Below are 18,504 nucleotides of genomic sequence, written 5' to 3' on the forward strand. Positions count from 1 at the left end.
TCGTTATAAATGTATAAATTAACATTACATTACATAGTTTCCCACCTTTAGACTTATCAGAGGAGTATGACAACTGTCACTGTGACAGTAGAATTTTATAAAATACTCCTGTCACAGCCGTCTAAAGTGGGAAACTATGTAATGTAATGTTAATTCATAAGATTATCATTTCCACATTCACCAGTTTCATCTCTTCAGTTTCGCAATGTATTGTTTTCCATCTTTTGCGCTTTTTTGCCGGTTATTAGCGCACTCATCACTGTATATAATATAATTAATATTATATAGCTAATATAGTATTGAAGTTTTACGTTTTTATATGATTACCTATTTGATATTTTAATAATGCTGTCTTCTGATAGAAGTAGTAAAAAAATATATTTATAGAGACAATAGCGACAAATTTAAATACATATACCAAACGACGTCGGATGTGCACTCGTAGTTCTCTCCCCCGTCGTAATAAGACCCCTCCCCCTTTCTACGACGTAGTTTATGGATGTTCCCTATACTCTGTTCGCTGATTCCAGTCCCAACTGTCTACCCTATTTTTAAAATAGGAAGAGTAAACTCAAAAGACAGATTCACACCTAATAATGTCCAGATTCATCTGGATATTATACTAATACCAGGGCCGTAACTACCATTGGGGCAACCGGGGCCCTGGACCAAGGGGGCCCCGTGTGCATAGGTTATAACGAGGAAAATAAAAATATGTATTTTAAAAGCCGATCCCAACGAAATATTTTCAACTGACACAATTTTAAAAAGACTGCAACATAGTTTTAATTCTTCACTGGGGAAATTAGTCTTTTAGACTAACATGCAAGGCCCCTGAGGCCTGAGCTAAGCTGGGGCCCCGAGACCTTTCGTAAACATATAAATTGTAACTGAGGAAATTAGTTATTTTGGCGAAATAAAGGTTCCCATTGTTTTCATTCTGGTGGGATGTAGAATAGCATTATGTTGTTTTACATGCCATTAGAGTGAAAACTTAGTCTCTAAAAACTAAAATTTAACCGGAATGGGGACCTCAGGTCCCAGCTACTTTGTCTTAGTCAATTTACCCCAGACCACATCTTGGCACGTGAAAGGAACCACATATTGAAAAGAAAGGTATACATAATATAAAGTTGGCACATTAGGATCAGTCCCACCAGTACACTGACCAGCTTCACTGAGCGTGCTTGGCTCACACTGCAGTAGCTTAAGGCACCTTAAGGTGCTTTTAAATCAGAGTGAACACGAACGAAGGAACGAATTCGTAGGTGTTCGCTTTGTTATTCGTTCTGTACAAAGTAAGACCATTTACATTGTAGCGCACGAACGCATTCGTTGATAATCCGTCCGCAATGTCAGATACAGATGAAACTGTAATCATTAGCGCTGCTACTTTTATAGTTATTGCAGGACATGCTGAAAAAAAGAAAGAAGAGAGTGTGGTGTTCACAAACATTTTTCCTGATCCCCCCTTGCGCTGGGGTAGATTTCCCAGACCTCCCGGTAGGGGGCCTCCAGATCACATTTGCCCCGGGGCCTCCAACATCGTAGTTACGGCCCTGACTAATACGTCGCTAAAGAGTTCTAAAAACAGCTGATTTTTGTATAAATGCAGACTAAAAATTAAAGGAATAATGAAGAAAACACAAAAAATCGCTGATATAACTTAATTAACCTTTAAATTTTAAAGATCAATAGAGTCAAAATTCATAAAGTTCATAATTTAGTGGACTAAACTTGCCTGCCGTTGGACCAATTACAAACAAGTATTACAGCGCGGTAAATTTGAATTGCCCCTCCTAATTTAAAAACGAATTATAAAAAAGAGTTGTAAACAGGTTCTAAAAGTAAATATAAACCAATAACACATAATATATTCCTTTCAAATAAAACACTGTACAAAAATATTAGCAAAATGGATAATACTTGTGGTTTTTGTAGTCCAGCATAGCTGACGTTCTAGCGTTCTTATTGCGTGATTTAAGGACTTCTAAATCATCAGCAGATAAGTCAAAATCGAAAATTTCAAAGTTTTCTTTTATTCTCGTGGAATTGACTGATTTTGGAATTATACTAATACCCAGTTCCAACTGAAAAGAACATAAGATAATTAACACTAAAATAGAAAATCCACAAGGAAAATAATTTTTCCTGTAGCTGGCTGTATATCATCAATCACAAAAATGTAATGAAACATTTGTAAAAGGTATAAAAATTTATTAAAATCCCTTAAGGGCTACATCACAGAACGTTTTCGATATTTAAAAATATCATCATCAGTGTTTAGAACTGGTTGATCACAAGCTGAGCCAACAAAGAAATACCAGTTTATAAACCCTTTAAATGGTATAAAAATTTGTTATATTAGCATATATGCTTAAAATTCCATAGGATGGATATTTATAAAGAATTAGGGCCTTGGGCACAGCATGACTCCTCCGTCACGTGGGTTGCTAAACAGGTAGATATGTCTCTACATTAAGACTACCATCTGACAGTCTATTTAGTGGTTGTCCGATTGTGTGTTTTGCCACGGTTTATTCCAGTAACCAAGGAATATCCTCTTGTGTTCGTTAAACGAGTATTTACACTATTAGGGGAGTGCAATTAGAACGAAAACATGCATTGTTTCGGAAAAATTCAAACAAGCTTATATTTTTCCAAAACTTTTTTTGTTAGTTTATATGCATGTTAAAGTAAAAAGTTCTACTCACAGATTTGGCCGCTAATTGTTTAAACAATAAAATTGTTTTGTATGAATAATTTTAAAAATATTGTTAAATTCATCATTTACTTTGATCAAATATGTTTCTATCTTGTCTTTGATTATGCTGAATCCGAATATGGCATTGTAATTTGAAAATTCTTATACAGTGTGTCTGCCGGTCTGCGTAGCTAGGAACCACATGGAAAACTTTTTTATTATCAATCTTACGAAAAAAAGTTATTCTTAATAAAATGCTCTGGATAGTCAAAAATCTAAAACTCAACCATCAGATATCAAATTTTATCAATTTTATACGAGTTATGTTAAAAATATGAATTTCGTTAAAGAGTAAAGTACCTTTATATTCCAGAATATCAAAAAATGCTATTATTAAAAGTTTTTTGAAATTAGAAACTATGTCTAAATATACAATTACATCATTCTAATCGAAAAAAAAAATTCAATTTTTTCTCAAATTACGGATACTCATCATTTTATTACAATTATGATAACTATTTTATTATCATTTTTACGAAAAAAAGTTATTCTTCATAAAATGCTCTCCCTAGTCTAAAATCTAAGATACAACCATCAAATAGAAAACTTTTTTAATTTTATACGAGGTATGTAAAAAATATGAATTTTTTAAGAGTTAAGTGCCTTTATTATTCACGATATTTTAATTAGAAGGATGTAATTGAACACTAAAACAATTTTTTTAATTCCAAACAACTTTTATTAATAACAATTTTCGATATTGTGAAATGTAAAGGTACTTTACTCTTGAGTGAAATTCATATTTTTTGACATACCTCGTATAACATTAATTAAATTTGATATTTGATGATTGCATCTTAGATTATATACGATGCAGAGTATTTTATAAAGAATAACTTTTTTTCGTAAAACTGATAATAAAAAAGTTATCAATAGGTTCCAAGTTACGCAGACATACTGTATAAGAGCTAAAAAAAATTTTTTTTGCTGAACATTTATTATTGTTGAAGCTTATTATTAAATGTATTTTAGGTAAGTTTTACAGAAAAAAGTTTTGATCACTTTGTATAAACATTTTTTTAGCTGGTAATTTTCGGTTTTTGTATTACATTTTGTTATCTTTCTTAATTTTTTTAAAAAGAAATAGTTTATTTCATTTCTAAAGTAAAATAATTAAGTGCATTTTAAAGATTACATCCTAAGCTTTAAAAAAGCACTTATAAAACTGTAATAGATCTGTTCAAACTTGAGTAATACCGTCTTAAAGTGGTGGCAATTCTATAAAACTACGAAGATTTCAAAAACTACATTTTTTGAGACGTCATATCATTTGAATTAAATTTTTGAGATTTTTTGAACGAAACATCATTCAGTAAGATGCTTGAAAGGTAAGTTTTCCAAAATTGAGAGTTTTATAAGAAAAATTGTATTAGTTACACATTTTTAAATCATTTTTAAACAAAATTCATGTAAGGCTCACTTTCCGCCCACACCGTACTTATGCCCATACATTTTATTTCTTTCTATTATAACCATAAGAGCTTAATTATTCTTCTTTCATGTTCAATATGTAAAATTTTATTTGATTCATTAGTTAAAGAATTACATTAAAATAACTCAATCATGCACTTCGCCGTACGTTAGTTTAAGTGCGCCAATGTTTGTGAGAAGGGTGACTTTAGCGTTATAAATAAAAAATTATAGAAGATACAGATTTAATTTTAGAAAATTCTTTATATAAGGTTTTTTTTGTAAAATTTTCTGAATTTTTCAATAGTAAAGTCAGTTTTTTTTCTAAAATTTATATTTTCGGAGTTATTTAAAAAAAACATCTAATTTCGTAGTTCATTTGTTTAATAAAAAATGAAGCACCCACTTCTCGAGTAGAACTTTTTGATATGTTGTTTATTAAACATTTCTTAATGAAATTACAAAAAGTTCGATCTTGTTTGATTTTTTCCGAAGTGAAAGTCTATATGCACTCCCCTATATGTTTTGTCGTTACAATGTACATTGAATCAATGCTTGGACCACGATCTATTAAACTATGTAAACTATCTAACTACTCACATCAAAGTGAGTCCACCAACCAGATGAGCCATCGAGCCGACTTACACACTTTATATTTTGTTATTACTGTGCTATAAGCAACATAGCCAAGGAAAGAGGGACAGGAGGGAGAGGTCTAGGTCTAGTATTGGACGTTATAAAAAGATTCTAGAAATAAATCATAACTAATAAAACACATATATTACATTCGTCTCAAATAAAACATGACAGTATACAAACATCTGGTCAAAATGGATAATATTTGTGGTCTTTGTAGTCCAATAGAGCTGAAGTTCGAACGTTTTTATTACGTGATTTAAATATCTCTAACTCATCAGCAGATAAATCAAAATCTAAAATGGCAAAGTTGTCTTTTATTCTCGTGGGACTGACTGATTTTGGAATGATACTAATACCCAGTTCCAGCTGAAACGAAAGCAATATAACTAAAATAAAGCGAATAAGGAAGAAATGTTTGTGTTATGTATAAATATGTCACCAATTTATGGCAAAGGTCCCGCTTGGCCCAAATAACCCACTATATTAATACATCGTCCATGAGGGGAATGGGACGTTTCGCCATGAGCCAATTTTTTGCTAAAGATTTCTACCTCGAAAATGGCGTCCCGTTATCCCGTTTTTTTATCTACTCTATGTCATTATTATGTATAAGTTTTTAGTTTCTGAAAACTGTCATTATAGATAGCAGTGCGTGAAGTCTTTAAAGTGTGCGTGAAGTAACAATGTATTTTAAATTGGACTTACTTTTTCGCACTGTTTTTGACACACTTTCATATAATCAAATATCCTTAACTTTCGCGTTGTCATGGTGATGCCATAATGAGCAATAAATTACGACAAAAGTTTTGACAGTTTTGTGGTTTGAAAGAAGTTAGAATTTTTAAATGTCAAAGTTCTAAAAATTGAAGATTAGAAATAAATTCCAGTGACGAAGAGTTACAGTTTTTTTTATTTGTTCATCATAGATAAAATGTTGTATGAAACTGTGCGTGAAGTACTTTTTGCGAACTTACGCGATGTATAGCACTCGCTCCGTTGTTGCTTGTGCTCTAAACATAGCGTGCGTTCGCAAAAAGCATATTTCACGAACTGTTTCATAAATAACTATTAACTCTTAATTTTCTGTACAAAATACTTATAATTTTTCCACGCTTAATTATAGTTTGGCTCGTTAGTACCTGATTCTTATTTCTGTGTACCTATATAAGATGTTTGTTACACATTTTATTATTTTATTTTATTTATTTATTTTTTATTTTATTATTATTAATTATAACTATCCAACCTTCCGGTATGTATGAGCATTACATAGGTAGTCGTTTCTTCAATTAGCAGATAAGGCTCTCGCGGCGAAACGTTCGAGACCCGTCTATGAGGGTATGATGAGAGGAAATTAATCCAGATATGCCCTCCTACAAACCATCCTGCAAGAAGAAATATTTGAAAAACGAGGTACAGGAAGAAAAAAAAAACATCCTGTGTAAAGAACCTCACAACCTGGTTCAACACATCTGTACAGCTTTTCCGCGCTGCTGCAGGCAAAATAAAGATTGACATGATGATCGCCAACATTCATCACGGATAGGCAAATCAAAAAGAAGCGAGGATGATTTATGATTATAAGGAAAAAAGAATGTGTGTGTACTTTGTACGCACGTAAGAAGTTATACTTCTATAATAATATAATCTAACTTCATATTATGATTTCAACCAAATAAATATACCTATCTACTTTAAACAGTTTTTTGTATTGTATTTAAATATTAAACTAATTTTAGAAAGAACAAAAAGAATACCAAAAATAAAAAAAAAAAAAGATATGACTTTGTCAGGATTCGAACAGGGGACCTCTCGATCCCTAGGCGAATGCTCTACCGATCAGCTACCACCGCTTGTGTATTCAGTCGATCATTTCTCGGACATAATTACAATCACGGTGACAGATACATTAATTGAAAATAAACATTTTCAATAATACTTATAAGGAGGAAGACAAATCCACAGACATAAAAATTATAATAAATATATTTACTAAAAACACTAATAATATATTCTTTTCACGCACACCTCATTTGCGCTACATAAGTTAAAATATGTAGCGACCAATACCATACTGTCGGTGTGCGCATGCGCCAGGGAGTGTAAAAATTCACCCTCGTGCCTAAAGAAGTATAACTTCAAAAATATCTTTAGATTTTTGTTGGTCCACTCGAATTATGGCTTACTGCTATTGATATAAATTTGTAATGATTCTCACACCCTGATCATCTATTTCTGTGTACTGTAATATGGTTGCAAGCCTTCTGTGTTGTATTTTATCGAAGGTTTTCTCAAAGTCAACCCGAAATATGAGTCACAGTTGACATCTCGACACCGTTCTATGAGTGTTTGTATAGTAAATAATGTCAATGCCTTTTCGAAATCCCAGTTGGTTTCCTGTTATGCTATCGTCGAGGTTTTTGTAGACACGTTCATGGATCACTTGCAACAAAACATTTAAAACATGGTTCATCAAACTGATCATCCTATATAGCCCGATCAAAGAGCACAAAACTTTACGAAAACCTCAAAAAAAATAATTATTACATAAGAAAAAGTTTACAATTCTACATCCCCTCCATTTTACAAAAATATCCCCTTCTCGGGGGTGAAAAATATACATTCAAAATAAGTCCGGAATTAGATAAAATGACTAATTCTAAGCAACTTTTGTTCTATAGAGTTTTTTCACTAAGTCAATACTTGTCGAGTTATTTGCGAGTGAATATGTTCATTTTTACGGTTTTTCGCAAATAACTCAAAAAGTAAGTAACGGAGCACTTTTCGGGGAAAACGCATGACAACTTTTTTAGTGTTTAAAAAAAGGTTTATTATTGTTTTTTAAAAAAACTTCCAACATTAAAAGTAGGTGAGTTACGCTCAAAATATTGTGGGTCCCTTTTATTTTTTGGTAAAAAGAATCAATCGCCCCCTAATTAGCATCCAAATAAAATTAATCGTTACCGCTTCACAGGTTACTTTGCTTATGTATTCTTTATATGATCTGTAAGTTTCATCGGTTCAAAATGCTAATTTTTTAAAAGGCTGTAGTTAAAATACCTTGAACGAGTCACTAATCACGAGTGTATGCAAATTTTGAACAGCCATAGCATAACCAATCTTTGTCAAAACATACATTTTATTACTCTTTGAGATTTTTGGTATTACAGTAAAACCTCGATATAACGGACCTCTATTTAACGGACTTCGGATATAACGGACCAAAAATTCGGTCAAATGTAAAAAAATTAAAAACGTCCTGTTAATATTATACATACTTAATCCTGCCCATATCAAGATACATTGCATAACAACGGGGTCCCCGTGGATCCCAAACGTTATATTTTACAAAGAATTTCAATAAACTTTTTATTATAGCATAATGAGGACACATTTCTAAATAGTCTGATTTATTTTAAACCTATTTTTATATAACGGACTTTCAGCTTTAACGGACACCCCGTTCCCCCAATGAGTCCGTTATATCGAGGTTTTACTATACTAACAATTTTTAAGTTATTTTGAAAAAATTTGAAATTTTTTTTAAAATTAAAAAAAATTATTTTATAACTGAATTTTTTCAAAACTGAGCACTTTGAACCAATGCAACTTATATATCATATAAACAATACACAATAAGTAAAGTAACTTGTGAAGCGGTAACGATTAATTTTATTTGGATGCTAATTAGGGGGTGATTTTCGCGATTCGTTTTACTAAAAAATAAATGGGACCAACAATATTTTGAGCGTAACTCACTTACTTTTAATGTTAAAAGTTTTTTTTTAAAAACAAAAATAAACCTTTCTTTAAACGCTTTAAAAAAGTTGTAATGAGTTTTCCCCTCAAAAAGTGCTCCGTTTTTCGGTTCACGTTGAAATATTCGATTTGAAATTTGACGAAGAAGAACTTACTTTTCATTAGCTACAACTCTGCTTCTACTGGGTCTACAGACTTCATGCATACACCATTTTTTTTCACTTTTTTATAAGCTATATTTTTGCTAAGAATATTTTTTTCGATAAAATACTTACTTTTTGAGTTATTTTCGAAAAACCGTCAAATAACATGTTTTTCTATGTTAAAAATTATGAACATATTCACTCGCAAATACCTCAAAAAGTATTGACTTAACGAAAAATTGCTATAGAACAAAAGTTGCTTAGAATTAGTTATTTTATCCAATTCCGGAATTATTTTGAATGTATTTTTTCACCCCCAAGAAGGGGGTATTCCCATCCATTTTACAAAAATGGAGGGGAATACTCCCTTCTTGTGCATGTAGAATTGTAAACTTTTTCTTATATAATAATAGGCAATTTCAACTACCTATTCCCAAATTTTCATCCTTCCTTTATTTTTTTATGGGTCAGATTGTTCTTTGATCGAGCTAATAATATATCTCATATTTCATTGTGTTGGATTTTTTGGGTATTGGAATGAACTTGGATATTAGTCATTCTTTTTGAGTTTACCTGGTATAGTAAATTTCATTGAATAATTCTACTAGTCTATGAAGTATACAATATAGTATGTTTTTCTAATCTATTTCTGCACATTTTTCTGATAACCACAATTCCTTTGCTTCTTTTTTGATTTTTTGTTTTATTTACGTTTTTGTATTGTTCGTTTTTATTCTTGTATTTCCTCTTCTCCGATATCAATGACTTTATTTCTTACTCATTCTTCGCTTTTAGGAGATGTATCGCCCTCCAATTGTTGTTGTATGATGTTTCTCTCTCTAACTCTGTCCATTTTTCTGTAGTGTTATATTGTTCTTGTCTTTCTACTTTCTGGACTTACCTGTGACCTTCATTGATCTGTTGGCAGAGATCAGCTGCTTTTAGTCTTCTTAGATTAATTCTAGATGTTTTGGTGGTTGTTTTTATTTTCTTTAGTTTGAGTTTCATGTCTGCTAAAACAAGATTGTAGCCACTTGCTATATCTGCTCCTGGATAAGGGTTGATACCATGGCATTTTACATTTGATTTATAATGATGTAGTCAATCTGGTTTCTTACTGTGTTCTCACTGTCATCTCTAGGGGCTTTCCAGGTGTATATTCTTCAGACTGGTAGTTTGTACCATTTGTCCCTGATAATCGTTTTCCTTGCAAAACTGAACTAGCCTAAATTTGGTAAAAACCAATAAATAAATATATCAAAATCGCCCTTACCAAATATCTCAAGACCACTTGAGCTGGTGTTTTATTATGCTTCTTGGCAATCTCTATTACTCTTGGGTCCTCAACTGTTGCTCCAGGATAGTTAGGGGTTTTAGTTAGTCCTATTCTTTCCAAAGGGCAAAAACCAGTAATAACAATACCTTTACCTTTGCAAAATTTGATTAGGTCTGGTTGACTGTTGTTAGGATTCACTTCCACTTGGTTAACTACCTAAAAGTTATTTAGGTAAAGCTAGAGCCTAATAACTGATGATTTAAATATTACGGGTGGTATTTTGCAGTGTTTTAATAATCGCTCCATCTGTTCCTCATTGAAATTGGAGATACCGATGCTTTTTGCTAATCCTAAATTGACACATTCTTCCATACCTTCCCAAGTTTCTAGATAATCTACATCACTATATCCAGAAGGACCTGTTGGCAATGGTTCACTTTCCTAAAACATTTATACATTTTGTAGTAGGTACCCTACGATCAAGACCATTATTTTCAAAAAATATTTTAACATTAAGGGGGGTATGGGCCTTTCCACGAACATACGCCTGTTTTAGATTATTTCGACAACGAATATTTTACTGTGCAACATAAGAAGTACGAAAGTAAATGGCGCTAATAATTATTCCAATAAACAACAATGTAATTTGCAATTTACTTTCGTTCTTCTTATTTTGCACAATAAAATATTCGTTGTCGAAGTAATCCAAAACAGGCGTATGTTCGTGGACTAGGGTATAGGGTTTGGAATCTACATTTAAAGTACATTTTTGTGAATTTTTTTGAAACTATAGCAGAATTATTTTATTTCTAAATTAAATAAACATATTCAGTACAATTTAAAGAATATTCAAAAAAACATTTCAAGGCAAAATATTGAAAAATAAGCTAACAGTGGCAAATTTTTACAGACACCTCAACAAAAAATGGAGTTTGCGGTGGACATCAGAACTCGTCATTGGATCATATGAAACAAAAAATTCAAAAAGATTTTATTAACTTATCAGTTTCTCGAGGTAAAGCTGTTGAGTTCTTTTAGGCAGGCCGCACATCAAAGAAACATGAAACGTGAAACATTAAACGTGAAACATGAAACAAATAAATTGTAAAAAAAGTAACCGTTTCATGTGATAAGCTAATCGATAAAACAAAATAAAATTTGTATAGTCGGCAATGGATAGTGACGCGGTCGTTGCTGTCGGCGCCGGTCTTTAATTGCTTTTTAATATCCAAGAAACGTGAAACATGAAACAAATAAATTGTGAAAAACGAAACCGTTTCATGTTATATAGTGTAGGAAACCAAGGTTGAACTTCGCAAATAAGTCCGGTTATATATTTTTTTTCACCATATCAAGAAGTGCTTTTAGTGAGCCTAACTTTTTCTTAAAAGATTTCGCACCGGAACACCCATTTTCATCCCTTTAAAGGGGGTAGTTTGTCGTTTTTGCGAAACGTAGCCCTTCCTGTACGTCATTGCAAAAAATTCCTCAATAGACAGATGAAGAGGACTATATTTCCTACAATTTATTCCGCGACAGCATATATCTATCACACACCGTTTAGCGGAGGTGGTGCCCCAAAGTTGATAAGTTTTTAAAAAAGATGTTAAAAAAAAAGATTTTTTCCCTAACCGTAATGGGAATCAAGAAGCAACCCAGCGGCAATTAATCACAAATAATTGTCTGATTTGTTGGTATAGGTTTCATTTAAGGGCAATTGTCCATTTTTTAATTACAGGGTGTTAAATTTTAAAAAGCCCCTCTTTATATATATCATCTGAACCGCTTATGATAGCGTAAAAAAACTTTCAGCGATTACCCATGTACAAGAATTATTTACAAATTTGTATAATTCACCCCCATATTTTCCCCGAAACCACCCCAAAGAAAAAGGAAAATGAATAAAGAAAATATGCAAAAATTTACTCTGGGCCACCACTGTGGCTTTAAGGCGCAAAAAAAGTTAAAATATAGGTATGTAGCAGACAGTGTGTTCTTTTATTTGTCATAAGTATGTTAATAATAAAATGAATAGGTGACGAAAAAAAAACCAAAATTAGAGCCCGCCAAAGCATTTCTGAGGTTTGCGGCGCCACTGTGCCGTAACGGTTGCTTATACGAAAAAAATGCATAGGACCTTATTTGTAGAGCAAATAGTGATCTTTAATTCTGTATAAAAACGTTGTTTCAAAAAAATATATAGGTAATGAGATAATCGTAAAAACATGCTCGCCAAACTTATTTTCAGGGATAGGGGTAGTTTCCGCAGGGATATTGCAATAAGCATAATATATAAATGTATTTATAAAAAGCCTTACAGATGGAGTAGGATTTTCCCTACCCCCTTTAAAGGAATGAAAATGGGTGTTCCGGGGCAAATCTTTTAAAAAAAGTTAGTCTCATAATAAGCACCCCTTGATATACCAGAAAAAAAAATAATACCGGACTTGTGTCGAGTTTCCGAAGTTTAATCTCTGGTTCCTACACTAATATACTAACCAAAGAAACAAAAATAAAATTTGTATAGTAAATAATGGAAAGTGATGATGACGAGGTCGTTGCTGTTGTCGCAACTCTTTTATTACTGTCCAAAAATCATAACCATAGCACATAATATTTGGTTGCAAACGAATTAAATAATCATCTTGCTAAATTTCAATCATTTTATAGAATGAGTATTCAAACATTTACATTGTTTTATTGTGGGTCCTGGTTTAAAAAAAAACGATATTTTCTTGTTATTGTCTATTCGAGTACCACTTCAGGTTATAATTATTGTACAACTCTTCGTTCTGCTCCACCACAGAATCCAATACAATATTAAATTCTTGGTCGGCATTCATTTTACGCATGTAATTAATTAGTTAAAACAATGAAACTGATATCGAAAAATAGAACACGTCCTATTTCATGAAACACGTTTCAAGAAGATAAAAATGTTTCATGGGCATGAATCACACTCGTTTCATAGATATGCGGACGTCTATTTGTTTAGCAGTGTTTTATTTCCATGAAACGTGTTTCACGTTTCATGTTTCTTTGGTGTGCGCCTTCGGAAGATAAAAATGTTTCAGACGCATGAATCACACTCGTTTCATTGGTATGCGGACTTCTATTTGTTTAGCATTGTTTTATTTTCATGAAACGTGTTTCACGTTTTATGTTTCATGTTTTACGTTTCATGTTTTCTTTCATGCCTTAGTTTAAGAATTTCTAAGTTTTGGTACCACTCAGAAGTCAAAATAATTAAATTTTTGGTTAAAAAAGAGTGAAAATCAACATATTTATTATTGAACAAAAAATAAGAATAAAACAAAAAATATGTTAACAGCATTACCTCATGAAATGTCTAACGAGAATCTATGCTGTTTTTCAGGTGGATTGGTCAAGTAGTTTTTGAGTTACAATGTGCACCACCTTTGAAAAAAGCAGTTTTGAAAAAAAAACGTGTTTGCAGTGTTGACAACTTTTATTTTGAATTTCTTTTTGCCTGTCAAATCGTAAAGTGATCCACACCGGGATATTTTTTGAATCGCGGAGTAATTTACAAAAGAGAAGGGGAACCGCTGTTAAATGTTTCTTACTACGCTGAAGTTGCTGCAAAAGAGTTGAAAGGTCGGGATATATAAATCTGAAATTTTCAGAGAGTTCCTGAAGTTATGTACTTTCATTTAAAATAATAAAAAAATTGAAAATTTTAAAATGTTCAAACTATACTCCCTTATCTTAATGGTAACTTTTATATCCCTATTTTAACCCTATTTCTTCTAATTCCTCTATACTCTATCTATAACATAAATTTATGAGAAAATTACCTTGAATCCAAAAGGCCAATGTACAAGATATAAATCAATATAGTCCAGTTCTAACAACTTCAGAGATTGTTTAAGTTGAGGTACAACCAGTTTCTTTTCATGGTAGTTGTTCCACAGCTAAAAACAGTTCATTTTAATTAACACAATATTACTTTCATTAATATTATGCAGACATTAAAATTCATTGAGATACTTAGCCCAGTAAATGAACTGGAAATTCGGCGATACCGTGTAATTTTCAGGGGCAACTCCGAATTGCATGAAAATTTGGATTTAGGTTCTATATACCCTCCACTTCAAAGTTGAAATTGTGCCGTTGGTTGCTTTTACTTGGGGGGTGACAGTCACCCCTTCTCGGGGGTGAAAAAACATACGTTCAAGATAAGACCGGAAATGGATAAATTGACTGATTTTAAGCAACTTTTGTTCTATAAAGTTTTTTACGTAAGTCAATACTTTTCGAGTTATTTGCCATTGAAAATGTTGATTTTTCGACAAAAAAACTACGTTTTCAGACGGTTTTTCGCAAATAACTCAAAAAGTAAATATTTTATCGAAAAAAATATCCTTAGCAAAAGTGTAACTTATAAAAAACCCAAAAAAATGGTGTATCAGTAAAGTCTATCAATCAAATAAAAACAAAGTTGTAGCTCATGAAAAATGCGTTCTTATTCGTCTAATTCCAAATCGAATATTTCAAGGTGAAATCACCGAAAAATTAAGCACTTTTCGGGAAAAATCTGTTTAAACAAGTGTTTATAAAAAGCTTTGTTTTAATTGTTAACAAAAGTTTTAGCATTAAAAATAAGCGAGTTACGCTCAAAATAAAGTTGGCCCTCTTTTTTTTGCAAAAAATCATGAAAATCTCGCTGTGTTTAGCTCCCCAAATGAAATTAATCGCTACCGCTTTACAAACAATTTACTTACCTATCTATTTTTTATATGATCTGTCAGTCTCACCGGTTTAAAGTGTTTATTTTTGAAAGGGTTATGATTGAGAAAGCTTGAATGGGTCACTAATCACGAGTGTATGCAAATTTTGAACAGCCATATCTTAACCAATTTTTGTCTTACGGAGAAACAAAATGAAACTAGCATATTTATAATAGCAAAACCTACATTTGTTTACTCTTTAAGATTTTTCTTATCACTAATACTTTTTAAGTTATTTTGAAAAAATGAAATTTTTCAAAAATTTTCAGAAAATTTTTTTTACTATAAAACCAAATGTTTTCAAAAATAAACACTTCAAACCAATCAAACTTACAGATCATATAAACAATACACATACAGTTAAAATAGATGGTAAAGCCAAACAATTAATTTCATTTAGGGTGCTAAATAGAGGGAGGTTTTCACGATTTTTTTACCAAACAAAAAGAGGTCAACTTTTTTTTTTCAGTGTAACTCGTTTATTTTTGATGCTGTAAACTTTTGTAAAAAGCAAATAATAAGCTTTTTTTCGATACTTTAAAAATGTTAATAAGGTTTTCCAGAAAAACGTTTCTTTCTTCGGTGATTTCGCGTTGAATTATTGGATTTGGAATTAGACGAATAAGAACGTATTTTTATGAGCTACAACTTTGCTTCTACTCAATTTGTAGACTTTACTGGTACACCATTTTTTTCGTTTTTTTATAGGCTACACTTTTGCTAAAAATATTTTTTCCCATAAAATATTTACTTTTTGAGTTATTTGGGAAAAACGGTCTGAAAACGTAGTTTTTTTGTCGAAAAATCGACATTTTAAATCGCGAATAACTCGAAAAGTATTGACTTACGTAAAAAACTTTATAGAACAAAAGGTGCTTAAAATAAGTCAAATTATCCATTTCCGGACTTATTTTAAACACGCGTTTTTCTCCCCCCGAGGAGGGGTAAATGTCACCCCCAAGTAAAAGCAACCAACGGCACAAATTCAACTTTGAAATGGAGGGTAAGTAGAACCTAAATCCAAATTTTCATGCAATTTGGAGTTGCCCCTGGAAATTACACTCCAAAACGGTCATTTATTGGGCTAACTAGCAGAATCTGAAGTAGATGAAGATATTTCGGGGGTGAAGATAGTCAATTGGGGTGTTATGAATAGGATCGTATCCAACTTGGTGTCTATGCATTTTGACGTTGCGACCCTGACAGAAATTGTGGGGACATCTGGGTCTCAATTTGAATCAAACAAATTTTCCTATTGGGCTGACCAACTATCTCCCTATATAAACAATGTTAATATTGAGATGAAGTCAAGAATTTATAAATCTAGTGTAAGACCAATACAGACATCTGCAAAAAAAACCCAACACAGCCACAACACAAAGACTACTGGAAAAAGCAGAGATGAGAGTACTGAAAAGAATTTCAGGAAGTATGGGGTGAGATCAAAAGAGGAATGAAGACATAGAAAAGAAAATGTAATGTACCTACAGTGTATAAACGAATGGATACTAATTAGAACAATGAAAGAATAGAATAACCATATTAGCAGAATGGGGAGGCCTGTGTGGTCGAAATAGCAAGAAATAAATCACAATCAGCAGAAGAAGTATCAGACAACTGTGCAAAAGATGGAGTGACAACCTTCCATAGAGGTATCAATGACCAAGCAGAATTGCTTAGTAATGAGAAGAATAAGAAATGGAGAACTAGATGTTATAAAATAAAAGGAATACTTATTAAATAGATAGAATGGTGCTTCTCAGAGTCTTTTTTCAGTGCGACACAAGTGACAGAAAAAAGGTATGTCCATGATACATACACATTTATAACATTTATTCCAGTTGTTGATAGATGGCGCTATAACCGGAAAAGAAAGGATTTAGGTATTTACCAATTATTTACCTATTACATAAATATATACAACTACAATTTAAAGTTCTTCTCAGTCCTTCAGTGTGTCATTGATGACGTAATATATGATTTTAAGAATGTAAAGAATCATATGCTTCTTTTCATGAGCATTTTTCAGTGCGTCACAAATGATAGAAAAAAAGATAAGTCTGTGATAATATACATTTTAGTGACATGACATTTTAGTTAAATCTGACAGTTGTCACATTTTATTTGCAATTTGGCATAAAAACAAATCAATTGTGTTTATTGCATTTATAAAATGGTATTTTCTTTGATTTGTATAGTCTTATAAATTGTACAGATTATATTCGTAGATATATTATATAATTCGTAAATAATTTTTTTTTCGATTATAGCGCCATCTATTGACATCTAGAATAAATCACTGACGTGAGTTTTTTCTGTCACATACAATTTAATGCGTTAGAAAGAAATCGAAAAACTGTCATGCACTGAAAGATGCTCATGAGAAAAAGTATAGCATGATATTTTAGTTAAATCTGACAGTTGTCAGAATCGTAATCGTAATTTGATATAAAAACAAATTAATTGTGTTTATTTCATTTATAAAAAGGTACATATCTGGACCTCGGAGGTAAACTACACTATGTCATTTCGAGCAAATTTGTTTAGCGTGTGTTTGCAAACAAAATTTGGAGCACTTAGGATGTTAATAAAAGTCTGATATATCCCATAATCGGTTGAAAGACAATATGACAATATTTTAATAATAATATATAACCAATTTGTATAATCCAACTAATAGAATAAGTGGATTAAAAACACTTATTCAAAACAACACCATGTCAACATAGTGTAGTTTACCTCCGAGGTCCAGATATGTTGTTTGATTTGTAGTCTTATAAATTGTACAGATTATAGTCGTATAGACAATACATAAATCATTTTTTGTTCGATTATAGCACCATCTATCAACAACTAGAATAAATGTTATAAATGAGTTTAATCAGGGACATACCTTTTTTTCTGTCACTTCCAACTTGATGCCTTAGAAAGAAATCGAAAAATTGTGACACACTGAAAGATGCCTCTGAGAAGGAGTATAGCTATGAATATAGATATAGCTTAGAAGATAGATAATGCTATCTTCTCTGCCTCAAAAAATTCATAATTTTTAAAAACTGTCACATTATCATTGGGTCAAAAGTCTCTCCTAAAAGTGTGCAAACTTGGGAAATACATGAACAGAGACAGTATCATTATAAAAATGATTAACATTAATATTAAGTATCTAAAACAAAAACATCCCGAGAACTGTGCTCTGGAAAATAAACGCATCCCACGAAAAAGAAAATTCGATAATTGAATTATGATGAATATGAAGAAACATTATTACCTACTTTAGTAACAACAAATATATCTTCTCTCTTTAGTTTACCTTCCTTAAAGATACTCTTTAAAGCAGTGCCTATTTCGTTTTCATTTCCATAGAATGAGGCAGTATCAATGTGCCTGTAGCCTAAACCTACTGCATACTTTACAGCCTCTTGAACTTCATTTGGCCCCGACTAGAATGTTAAAGAAACCATTATAATTGGCAGATTTATTATGTGTGATTTTAATTACTTTATAGGTACCTAATCCAATTGTTGGTATAGACAAACCATTACTAAGTTTTAAAACTCTAGGAATCTTTGACATTTTAGATAACACGTAATATGTTTTTATAATAATGAATAAACTTGAAATATTATCTCCTTGCACCTTGCAATATCATATATATTTTTGAATAAATAAAATATTTAAAAATTTGGAGCAATGACATTACCAATGACGTAATATATGTCATTACACATTACCTACCAATCACAGCACAGCACGATCCATGAT

General features: G+C 31.7%; 1 protein-coding gene across 2 annotated transcripts; it reads right to left on the reverse strand.

Annotated features, from left to right (window-relative positions):
* Positions 1-1,854: 1,854 nt before the first annotated feature.
* LOC114347362 (aldo-keto reductase family 1 member B1) lies at positions 1,855-18,443 on the reverse strand. Of its 2 annotated transcripts, none has more exons than XM_028298078.2 (6): positions 18,241-18,443; positions 18,015-18,182; positions 13,807-13,923; positions 10,262-10,432; positions 9,989-10,207; positions 1,855-2,090 (listed from the first exon to the last, which is right to left on the reverse strand). In XM_028298078.2, the coding sequence occupies exons 1-6, from the start codon at positions 18,313-18,315 to the stop codon at positions 1,908-1,910; spliced, it is 933 nt and encodes a 310-aa protein (XP_028153879.1). In that variant the 5' UTR covers positions 18,316-18,443; the 3' UTR covers positions 1,855-1,907. The 2 variants fall into 2 exon arrangements, with proteins under 2 accessions (XP_028153879.1, XP_028153886.1); XM_028298085.2 differs by lacking the exon at positions 1,855-2,090 and adding an exon at positions 4,938-5,179 and having other exon boundaries at positions 18,241-18,440.
* Positions 18,444-18,504: the final 61 nt, after the last annotated feature.

The sequence above is a fragment of the Diabrotica virgifera genome, chromosome 4, assembly GCF_917563875.1.
Source record: "Diabrotica virgifera virgifera chromosome 4, PGI_DIABVI_V3a".
Classification (NCBI taxonomy): Eukaryota; Metazoa; Arthropoda; class Insecta; order Coleoptera; family Chrysomelidae; genus Diabrotica; species Diabrotica virgifera.